General features: G+C 44.2%; 1 protein-coding gene across 1 annotated transcript in view; it reads right to left on the bottom strand.

The window, feature by feature from the left end:
- Window positions 1-4256: 4256 nt before the first annotated feature.
- The window catches only part of CNTN4 (contactin 4), a 163133-nt gene continuing 155258 nt past the window's right edge, over window positions 4257-12131 (bottom strand). The window contains exons 16-22 of the mRNA XM_031049239.2: window positions 11263-11333; window positions 9231-9465; window positions 8577-8692; window positions 7931-8117; window positions 7334-7446; window positions 5702-5870; window positions 4257-4578 (exon numbers count right to left, since the gene is read on the bottom strand). Coding sequence (XP_030905099.1) covers window positions 4478-4578; window positions 5702-5870; window positions 7334-7446; window positions 7931-8117; window positions 8577-8692; window positions 9231-9465; window positions 11263-11333 — 992 coding nt within the window. The 3' untranslated portion in view covers window positions 4257-4477. The remainder of the gene's footprint in view (window positions 4579-5701; window positions 5871-7333; window positions 7447-7930; window positions 8118-8576; window positions 8693-9230; window positions 9466-11262; window positions 11334-12131) is intronic.

Genomic DNA, 12131 nt, shown 5'->3' with positions numbered 1-12131 from the left:
TGGCTTCTCTGAGGCTTAAGCATCCCCAGCTTTTGGCTGTGTGAAGCCAGTGGGTGCTGCAAGACCCCAACTTCAGTATGAAATGAGATCTTCACTTGTGTTCCTCACACTCCTTTCTGAATGAGGGAATGTCTCTGGAGTGGTGGGCTCTGAAAGAGTGGCTGCCTCCCTGGCTTCTCACTCATCTTCAGTCCAAGGCTCCTTTGCAGGCTCTTGCCTTTGACATGAGCTGGCAGCATCTACAAAAGGACAAGAAGAGATTGTTTGTGCTTCCTGGCACAAGAGATTAAAGTTTAAGGAGAGGAAAAAAAAAGAAACAGAAAACAAAAAAAGGCACAGACTACAAAACTTCCTGAATTGCATCTACAAAACAAAACACAGCCTGGGAGTGCAGAGTTTTCAACTGTACAGCAATTAAGGAAGCGTGCCAAGGACTTCTCGCTGCTCTTAAAGAGGCTGAGCTGCAAGGAGCTGGGCTTCTCCTTCATGCACAGCTTCAGCTGCTTTCAGGTGATTTTGAAAACCCAAACCCAGTATCGGAACTGGTTTTCTTCACTGCTTTTCCATCTTCAGTGAACTGGGTTTGGACAGTGTCAGTTTCTGTTGGTGGTTTATTTACTTATCTTGTGTCCTCCACTGAGTGAGTTACCAAATAAACCTGCCTCAAACCTCTGAAGCAACTCAGGCTTCAACGTTTCTGGCTGTGGACCACAAAGCTCTCCTCTTCTTGTGAAATCCCTGCTACTTCCAAGCAACCTCCTGTCTGCTGAGCTGGGCAGTGGTGAGGTTTAACCCATTAACAAATTATAAAGAGAAAGATTTGACCCAGCAATTAAATTGTTTGGGAAAGTGCCTAAGGTAATATTGTTCCTAGGTACTACAGACTAGAAATAATGAATGGGCCAGCTCTCATCTGGGTGAAATAGCATGGCTCCATCAAAATTAATGTAGCTCATTAATGGAACAATGTTTGTGCCTCAGATGTCTCTCCTGTATTGTGATTTGAATGGATTTGAGGAGCCCAGCTTTACCAATCAGAATTTCATTAGTAAAATCCTAAAAAATGAGACTAAAGAGAATTCATTTACTGTGATGTATTTTATGTCATGCTTTCAAGTGGCCTAATAAATAAGATTTCTAAATATAATTTCAGTCACATTAATGGCAAGATATTGCAGAGATTAAAGCAATATATTTAAGCATATTTTGCATTTGAGCTGTACCTCTGGTCATGTGAATAATAGTGAAGGCAATAGCGGCCTCAGGAGCCAAGGTGTTCCCCATAGCTGGCAGGGGAAAACATCCTTTTGGCTTTTGGTGTCATCTGTGGTAAGGACTTGCATCACTGCAAAGCAACGCAAATAACTGCAATAAACTGGTTATGGTGAGAAAACCTGTGCAGATGTTAATCCAATTGACAATGGCACATCAGTTCCTTCGGATGAGTACCCCTGGGGACGGGCAGGGCTTGAAGACTGGCACGTATGTGTTATACTTGCACTGATAAATAAAACTGAGCTGATAGAAAGCCGCAGGAGCATCTCTATTCTCCCTGCCAGGCCGCTGGTCCATCCTGCTCATCCTTACTGGCAGCCCAGCGCTGCTCCTGGCAGAGGTGTAGTGGGGGAACCTCTCACCTTTGGTAAAGAGCTACTGTGCAGGACCAGGAAAGCAATTCCTGGCAGAGCTGCCTCCTCACAGCCATCATACCCGGAGCAGACTGCTGTCTTTCCAGGTGGTGGGAGAGGAAAGGGAGCATGTTCAGTACATCCCAGAGAATCTGCTATCACTGCCAAATGAAGGTCTGCACTGGGGAACGTGCAGAGGAGAGGCCACGCTCAGGGCCGCCTGTCACATTCTGTCACTCTTGCGCAGCCCACCCTGCCGATGAAGGTTACTGTGCTGACTCCAGGACAGAGTTATCAGTTCTGTGTCCAGAGTATAAAGAAATATTTATTCTGAGTGTCTTTTATTTAAACCCGGTTATAAACCTCATGTGTTCCTCCCAGTGCAGCTTCTTCCTGCTGCCTCCACAACAGCAGCTGCAGGAGTGCGTCCCTCACCCAGCTCTACCCATGGCAATGTTAAATTTGCCTTTTAAAAACTGAACTATGTCTTGGGGCTATTTAATTTTTTGGCGTCATTGATTGCAAAGCACAGCATTGCTCCTTTGCAATGCAGAACTTGATCCTACAGCTCCTGTGCTGTCAACCCTAAAATCCAGAACTAGGAATGCAGATTGGGTGGATTTAGCAATTTCAGTCAATGCTCCCCCAAATCCTCAGGTCTGCGGGGTGTGTGTGTGTGTGTGTGCACTTCTCTGTGTCCAGGGTCAGCTCCTACATGAAGCTGCTGCCTCCTACCCTGCTCCCAGCTGGCTGTGGCCAGACCCATGATCAGTGGGAGGGTAATGCCAGTTTTGTCTTTTTGTTCCCAAACTGCAGAAGGCCCCGCTCTGACAGTACCAACCCATGCAAGTTTGGAGAGGTTGTGACTACATCAATAGACATTATCACCCCAAATTCACTCATGCAGATTTTTTGGGTCAATTTGGAAGCAGAATTATAAATAGATTTTTTTCTTCCTGGCTCCACAAAGATTCGATTTAATCCAACAATTCTTTGGTATCTTCACGCCAGTGACCATCTCAGCAGGCGCTGGCTACTGCAGTGATGAGGTTTGTTACTGGGCAGAATGAAACATGGAGAAAAAATGCTCCTGGAAGACAGGTATCTTTACAAATGACAGAATATTTATTACCAATACCTTTAAAAAAAGATTACATCTGCTAGATCACTGATAAATATCATTTACACTGGGGAGAAAACTACAGAAGCTTCTTTTTTTTGTTCCATTTTTCTTGGTTTTGTAGTTTTTTTCTGGTTTTCTCTTATTTTTTACTTTTTACATAGAAGTAACCATATCAAACTAAGAAAGGAACACAGCTTGAAATACTGACAATATTTCTCTGGTCAACACCCCTGACTTTTACACAAGTGGAATCCTGATTATGAGTTACTGAATAAATATATTTAGAAGGTCTAGAAGTTAACTGTATTATTTTGTAAGCAAAAAAGACAAGTTACAGGCAAATTCAGGCTATCAGGAAAAAAAAAAGTAATAATATACCACTGCAGCGCATTTAAACTTGAAAATTTTATAGAAAATTCCATTTCCTTTTACTAGCATTATCCCATCTGAGTGAACTTACAAAATTACCCCATAGTAACAAACGGTCCTTCTCTTAAGAAGAATTATTTTGCTGTGGATATTGTCGTTTTCCGGCGTGACTCTATTTTGCCTCAGGTGCCTATGAAAAGTTTTCATAAGGAAACACAGACTTCTTAGGAGAGAGCTACCAGAGATCCCACCTTGCCATGGGCAACCCACACCTCCGTGAAGCACGGCACAGCTCCTCTGAGGCTCCTGGTCCAGACCGGACTTCCCAAGAGTTTTCTACATGGTGGTATATGAAGGATGATGAGTTATGTTCCAATGCACGTGGAAAGCAGTGCGTGTTTGGACAAGCCCAGAGCAGCTTTACATCTCGGAGTTGCTGTATCCTGATTTCCTTGGAATAAAATCTCCCAAAGCAAGGTAGACTTCACTGGCTTTACACCCAAAGGTGAGAACCAAGTTGTTGGCTTGCTTCTTCAGGTTCCTTTTTGTCACTAGAGGCAGAGATCGCACCTTTGCAGTATCTTCATTCCTACCCAATTTAATGCTACTCATGATAAAGACAAAGCTATTTCAAGACAGTAAAATGAACCCTTGCTGCACAATGCCAGAATATTAGCTACATGTCCTGTAGTCCACAAGCAACCAAATTTCATGTACTTTTTCAAGGTTACAGTGTTCTTACTGAGTATTTAGAGTTTGACTTGCTTAGACCTCTGAATAAAATATAACATCTTGTGTGTTATAAGCACTTGATTCAACACAAGACTCATCATAACTGCCAGTTAACTACAGCCGCATTACAAACCCAATCTGGAACAGTTCTGCCTTGTGTAGCCTTGTAAAACTGTACAGTAAAGTTGCAGCCAATTTACTATGAACAACGTTGAACTCTCCATCAGAAAGGAAAAAATTCCAAACAATATTTCCATGGTAATGTCGTCCATAGCATTTTATAGCAGAGGAAAAATTAATATCTACATCATATGTTAACTTTAAAAAATTCTATAAAACACTAAATATATAATAAAAAATATGCATATAAGGACATATGTAAACTGCTTTGGTAACATCATATTACAGATGTTTTCAGTGCATTGCAGAGTTTCCAAGGAAACTTCAGACAAAGCTATATTTGCTTTGAGGAAGTACTGTATAATGCCATTCCTAAAGAAGCATAAACATTTTTCCAGTAGTAAGATGTACTCAAACCACAATATTACTTAGTACTGGGTGTCTTCAAAACAACTAGCTAAATGTTGCTTATATTATAAACGAGAAGTCCTTTATGTGATTTTTGTCATAAACTGGAGCGAGCTGTGAGCGATATCATTATCGTGCTGATGGCTGACAGTGTACAGGCATTGGAGGTGGATGAGCCAGATCCTCTTGCGTATGCATCTGAGCAAAGGAGAGAGGGGGAGAAAATGAGCCAGCGGTGACAAGAGCAGCCCTCATTAACCCCAACCCCAAGAGATTAATTCTGGCTCCTCCAAGGAAGCGTGGCGGTGGCCAGGAGGTCAGACCCTACATAACCTCCTTTTCACTGCACTTCGCCTCTCTAACTGAGTTTTCCATTGAACTCAAATTCCTGCTGCTGTTGTGTTGAGGCCACTCTCACAATTGTATTACTTCAGGGCCTGTTTACTTATTATATTATTTTTCTTACAATTGTACTACATTCAAGCTGTTCCTTATGGCACCAGCCTGGCGCAATCCACATCCCGGAGGAGCTGTGTACCTGTGCCCACTGTGCTGAGCCAAATAAGAACTGGCATGTGTTCCTCCTCTCCTACGCTCTCCTGCGTCTGCTGATTAAATTCCTCTGTATGGTTTATATAGCCACAGTGTACAACCATGGTGAAGAGAATTCTGATCTCACCCAGGGTTTTTTACATTGCTGTAATTCTAATGCCATATTCCTGCATTGCAGAGGCTCCTGATTTAATGCAGCTTATAAACTGTGGCATTATTAATGGAAGATGGGACATGGAGATTTTGCAAAAGCAATGTTGTGTAATAAAATACTCTCTTGCCTGTTTGTTCTTCTACACAACCTCATTTCCCTAAATGCATATTTATGTATCCAACACACAATGGAATACAGCTATACAGTAGCCTTATAAATTTTAAACCTCTATACACTGCATTTGATATTTTGTTACAGTGAATTGCAGTGAAACAATATATTCTACATATATACGAGTAGGGAAGTAAGAGAGTGAAAAGTGTCTAGAAATCTTAAATACAAATATAACTACTTATGATGGCATTTCCTATGATTTAATCTTGATTCAGTATGAAATCAGAAATGTGGGCCAGAGTGACTGCTGGTCCCAGGTAAGTCTAGGTTTCAGCTCCCTGCCTTGAAAATGGCCAGACTTACAGCCTGGCCCTGCTCTGTTTCATCCTGCTTCTAGGTGAGAACAGTGAGAGGGTGAAGCAGGTCTGCCCCAACAGCAGGGATAGAAGGGCTGGGGATCCCAGAGTGCCCATGCGGGACCCTGGCTCCTCCCATCCTTACTTGATATCTTTGGAATTCGGATTTGTTCACTGCTGCTGCCGTCACCCCCATCGCTGATCGGCTTTATCTCGATGATGTAGTCCTCGTCGAATGGCAGCGAGAGCTCCACGGAGGTTTTATTCGTTTCTATTACAGATGCGCTGCTCTGCCTGTTCCACCTGTACAAAACCTGCAGCAAAGGGGAGAGAGAAAAGGAGGCAGAAAGGGCAGAGATGGCCATTGCCCCAAGGTTGTCCAGATCTGCTGCTTCTCTTTCCCTGCCTCTGATGCTCAGATACATGGCCTGGTCTCAGAGGGGCTGCTCTGCACAGCCCAGCGGTGACAGTGCCTGGGGTGGGGAGGTGACACTGGAGGAGGGTGATGCTGATGTGCAGTACCAAATAGCACAGGTAGCTGGGGGAACACCTTCATGAAATCTTTAACTTTATGAAGCTAAAATAAATCCCAAGGCTTATTTATAGAGGTCAGAAACTCATTATTATGTTTCTTCAGGGAACTAGGTTGAGGTATTTGATGTGGTGCCACAGATGGCTTCCCAGAATAAATGATTTTTTCTGAATGGTCTTCTAAGATCTGGGAATTTTACTAATTTAGATCATAAATTGTGAAAAATGCCAGAAGAAAAGATGAAAAATGGGCAATGTTTTGCTATGGTTCAGGAAAGAAATCAGTCTGGCTGTGCTATCCCAACACTAAGTTAAAAGAGAACTTCTTAGAAACCCACTAGACAGGGTTTGCTTTTTCAGGGTGATGAGTCTCTCCCATCCTCTTTCAACTGACAACTTAATTTGCATTTCAAACCTAAAATATGTAGTGAAAAGTTGGTCCAAACTGCTGAGATTCATCTGAGGTTTTAACTAAAAACCCCCAGGAATTACTTCTTTTTGATAATCCGATACAGTGCACCAGAGATACTTAAAAGCTAGTGCAGAAATTCAGGAGAGCTGGTACAGGCTGGTAAAGCCAATGCTGCTGGCATTCCAGACTGTGAACAAAATACAGAGCATGTCCAAGCTCTTCATCGTTTCAAGCTCTGGTGGGAAATGCTTGCACGACTCAACTCTCAAGACAACGGCTGGCAATTGCATACCAATGTCTTCTTTAGGCCAAATTAAACCCTTGTGGAAGGTGACAGAGCTGAATTTTTCCCAAGATTTCTCTCTGGTTAAATTATACCCTATTAAAACTGCTTCTAATGAGGATGCTCTTTCTTTTCCTTTTGGCTTTGCTTTCTGAAGAAAATGGGAGCTATTAAAAAAGCATTTTATTTGTCTGCAATTAAGGAGTCAACTACAGCCTTTGGAAGGTTTCCACTGAAGGCAGGAGAGCAGTCCTGCAGGTAGGAGCTTCACAGGGAACAAGCAGGTTGAGGACTGTGGGCTGAGAAGGTACTCACTCTATATAGTATGACCTCTGTTTCTGGAAAACCCTGTAAGTACCATGAAAAACACCTTGTCTGGTCTTACTATAAACCCCGACTCGACACTGGATTCATGGAAACATTCCCTGTAGCCCTATACCAGAACCCAGTGACAGCTACGCCTAGTGAGGATTTGCTGCAGGATCAGGGAGTGATGAGTGAGCTGGTGGAGGGCAGTGTTGTCCAGCTGCCTGTGCTGACAAAATACTCACCTTGTAGCCTCTCACTTCTGACTCATTATCCAGTGCTTTCACTTGGTCCCAGTTCAGTATGATCTTGGAGTCAGATGAATTCCACATGATGTTTCCAGGGGGCTGACTCGGTGCTATATAAGAATATACACAGCACAGTATTACTAAGGAGCAATGTTTTCCAGTTGGATCCCTCCCAGTAATGCTTCCTCCACCACTGCTGAGCATGCCTAGAGTCCTATCACTCTGGAAAGCTGATGAGCTGTTTCACTGCCCTGTGTCCTCAAGGTCACAGAGGTGTGACACAACACAGTGCTCTAAATGAAAAAGGACTCAGTCAGTTGCTCAACATGCTTGAGACCAAAAGAAAAAAAGCCCTCTTGAACGAGGAGATAAATATTTAATTTGCCTGCACAGCTGTGATTCAGTTTTGCATGCTCTGCTTACTTAACACGGGGAAGAGCCTCACAAGAAGTAAAAGGTGGCTGCTAAGTCTTCTGCACAAAAACCCAGCAAAGTCTGACAGCTCCTTCAGACTCAGCAAAGCCTGAGAATGAGAGAGTGGAGCGCAAGCAGAAACCCCCCAGGCAAGAGCCTCCCATCCTTGCAGACGCTCACGTGGCTTTTTGGTGGTGACATTGACTGCGGCACTGGAAGGGCCGGTCCCAGCCGTGTTGTATGCCCTGACTGCCAGGTGGTACAGCGCGTTGCCTCTCAGGTTGCTGACTTTTGTAGATGTTTGATTGCCAACTGTCCGAATCCTTTTTGCGTTCTCTTCCTTTTCGTCATGTCTCCAGCATCTGACCTGAGAAGCAGAGCAGGTATGTGTGTTTACCTCCAGCTACAGGCTGGCAGCACCCATTGTTTTCAGCACTAACTGTGGCACTACTGCTCAAAGTGCAAGAGCCATAGGGACAGAACTTGCACCCTGCTGCAATCCCTTCTTGGTCCTAGCTAGAAACACCAGCCTGGCTGTGGTGCTCCCTCCCCAGGACCTTGACACTGCCTGGCCATGGAAGCACTTTTATGCAGGTTTCTCTCAGCAACCTTTGCTCTCAATTTTCAGCCAGATCACACATAGAAAGATGTACAATTATTTACCATGGAGAGAAATCTCTACACATTGAAGAGATAAAAGGAACCAAACACACCACAGGAACACACATACCCTATGGCCGACAGGAGCAGCACTGCAATGACTGCCCGTGGTGTATCTTTGTTTCTCTTTAAGGCTTAGTACTGAGGCTGTGTTGTGTTTCCATACCTCATATCCCTGTATTCTTCCTTTGTGCTGGTTCTCCCAAGGGGGAGCCCAAGAAACTTCAACATCTGAGGCAGAAAGACTTCTGGCCAAAACAGTGGTTGGGGGTCTCGTTGGCTCTGCATAAAAGGAGTTAAAAATAAAACACAGAGTTCTCACTTTTATGTTCCATTAGCCCCAGACTTCAAGGGATTTATTTTCTTTATCGCATGAGAAAAGAAGCATGCGACCAAAATAAACTTCCACATTTCATAACAATGACCTGTCAGCCTCTGCCAGACAGCACCACTCCTCTACCTAAGAAATAATAAGATGTCATTACTAAACTCAACCCAGGATACCATGTACTGTAATTAGGACAAGAGGGAACATTTTCTAATCAGTGGACATTAATTCATTCCAAATCTCAGAGGAATTCTTCCCAGATTACATATTACTTTTCCATTAATATCAAAAGATTTCATTACGATTAATGTTATTTTAATGACTGTGAAAAGAATTAATCACGGCTCGCCATTTATTATAAATCAGAGCAAGGATTAGGTATCAAAGGATATGTCAAGGTGGATACAAAACCCTTTCAGACCCTGTCAACCCCCCTTCCATGTCTGGCGGCAGAGAGGAGGGAGAGGTGGTGGGGTGGGCTCCTGGCTCTACCTTCTTCTGCTGAGTAGACGACGGTCACGGGGCTGAATGACCCTTCCCCCTTGTTGTTGTAGACACCCACTTTAACTTCATAGGGGGAGAAGGGTGGCAAGGTCTCGTTGCGGAAGACATATCTGGCAGCGTCTGGGGAGGCCACGACGGTCTGCATCCAGCTGATGGTGCCAAAGGGGCGGAAGGCCACCACGTACCCGAAGCCACCTCCATTCTGTAGCTCCTCAGGCACTGTCTGTGGGCAGGCAGACCATGGGAGAAACAGCACTGTCAGTAGCGGCACGTGTTTATCTCCCTGCCCGCATGCTGGCTATTGCCTCTGTGTCCTTCTAAAGCTACTGTTCTAGACAGAGCGTTGGAGATGGGAGGTGGCTTAAGTCCTGCTTTGCATCTAACCTGAATTCATCCCATCTGTGCTAGAGCCTTTCTGCTCTGCAAGCTCCCTCTAGTCAGGGTTGAAAGAAGCACCTCCAGAAGACACTTCACCTAAGACTTAATTCACCTTTGTAGATGCCCACCCTCCTCACTGGCTAGATGAAGCCTCCAGTAACAATGTCAGGAATTCCAGGCACTGCAATGACCAAAGGCCTGAGGTTTGTTGGGGTGAACTAAGGATGTGATTCCTGATTTCCCAATACACATACAGTTGCTCTCACATCTTTGGAATTGCACGTGAAGCCCTGAAAAACGTATCTTCACAATGTCCCAGACAGCATGGCACTGGTGATCCCCTGCTGGCCTGTTGCCACACTGTGACCCATACCAGGCCAGCTAACTGTCTGCATCCTGTGCAACATGAACTGTTAATAGACCATGATGGCAGGGAGTGACTTGTAACAAAGGTGATGGAGAAAGGCAGGTAAGTGCAGGGAACAGCTAGAAGAAGCAACCTGTCACCTCCTTGTCACTTCTGGACACACTGACACTTCCTACTCTCAGCCTTGCAGCCCCCTAAAAGCTGCATCAAAACCCAAATCTTCGATGTATTAAAATAATCTCTAATTATGAGCCCCTCTCCCACAGATATCCATGGTGCTTAAGCACATGAAGGGGTTACTTTTTTGTGACAGCTTATTACTCTGTACTGAAAGTCCTGAAAAATCCACCAGAACATAAAGAAAAGGCTTCTGGACATTTAAAAGACTAAACTGACTGTTCTATCAAAATACTAATTATATTTTGTGCAAATTACGTCTCAAGTCAATGGCTGATGTTCTTGCCATGTGTGTTTTTGAAACATATTGCAGTATCTATAGGAGACACAGCATAGCTAATTAGTCCAACAGAGGAGGAAATTTAGCACATCGAGCTGTGTGGTAAGGACAAAATCCCATTTATAGTTTTTTAATAACCTTAAAAATATCTCTGGTGATTCATTCTGCCAGCTTGGTCAGAAACAGAGCTAAGTGGAAGTGTTAGCATGTCCAGTGAAGTTCATTATTCGGAAAAATATGCCAGCTGCATCGCATTGTAACATGAAAATACGAGCAGACAAATGACTAAAGTTCTAACCCCGGCTGCCTTAAGGAATATTAAACATTTTTCATCTCTGCATCTCCTCTTGCTGGCTTTCATTAGCGGTGATGAAAGCCAGCATGCAATGCAATGTGCTAACTCTTAACTATTTGCTGCCATATATCCCAGTGCAGGGATGAAGGATGAAGCTTGGGAGCCAGCCACAAGGTTTCTCAGCCGGGTCAGGACGTGCCATGCCTGGCCTCACAAACTCTGGTTTATCCCTCAGGTGGTTTCTGCCCATCTATGTTCTGCCATATGAGTACAGATGTGCTTTGAGTCGGGGGACCTGAGCTTGTGTCCAAGCAACGATGTGTTCCCCATGGTCCCCTGCACAGGGGCCTGAGGAGGGGAAGAGGTTTAGCTCAATTTTAATAGCTCTGCTATTTTTATCACACAATCTGGGCTTTTTTACTGCAAGCCATTGAAATCTACAGAAGCTTCACTGGTGCAAGGTGAAAAGGTGCGTTTAGGTCAGGATCATATTAATGTTCACCTTGGTTTGGACTCCACTTACCTCCCAAGTAATGACCAGCTCAGACTTGCTCCCTCCACCTCCACTGACGTTAGCCGGGGTCACTTCAGGAACTGCAAAATAAGATGCAGAAGATGGATGTGGCAACTTTGAAACCAGGGAAGCGCATTGAAATGGAACAGACCTACACAGCAACAGGACTCTGCTGGCCTGCCCCTGCTGGGTAACAGAAACGCTATTAGGAAATGGCTAATTTGCCATGGCAAACAGCATATTAAAAGTATGTCAATAATAGTATATTAAAAGTATGCCAATTAACTGGTGTGTTCAGTCACTAATTGTTTAGTTTAAACATTTATCTTCCATGAAAAAGGGCTTTTATTTGTTTTCCTATTTCATATTCTGTTCCATTACAGCCTGAAGGAGAACAAAGGAGCCACTTACCAGCAGTTTCCCATAGCCTAAACACATATCCCTGCAACCACATGCTGAGTCTGTACCTTGCTGTGACCCCTTTCTGCCAGATCACAAGACAGGGACAGCATGAAGGAGCATTAAAGCTCTCATGGTTACACTGTGCCTGTAGCAGACAGCAGAAACTGTGTGGTTCTAGGAGGTAGTGGTGTGCTTAAGACTGACCTTCAGTAAGTCTCTGAAATAATCCAGCTCATAAGGCAGGCTAAGATGATTGCTCCAACACTGATGACCCACAGGGTGAGGTTCAAGTTACTCCCAAGAACCAGAGAAGCTCCCAGCATCAGCAGACTGCTGACTCTGCAGTTGTGAAGCTCAAACTCCTGCTCTCAATGTGGTCTGTGTTCCAGAGCTTCATAGCTCTTAAGGTTGGAAAGGACCTTAAGATCATCTAGTTCCACTCCTCTACCATAGGCAGGTTGAGGTCTGTCGGCTGA

The sequence above is a fragment of the Melopsittacus undulatus genome, chromosome 9 (assembly GCF_012275295.1).
Source record: "Melopsittacus undulatus isolate bMelUnd1 chromosome 9, bMelUnd1.mat.Z, whole genome shotgun sequence".
Taxonomy (NCBI): Eukaryota; Metazoa; Chordata; class Aves; order Psittaciformes; family Psittaculidae; genus Melopsittacus; species Melopsittacus undulatus.
Note: the sequence above shows the minus strand (reverse complement) of the source record. Positions and strands in the feature narration are given on the sequence as shown.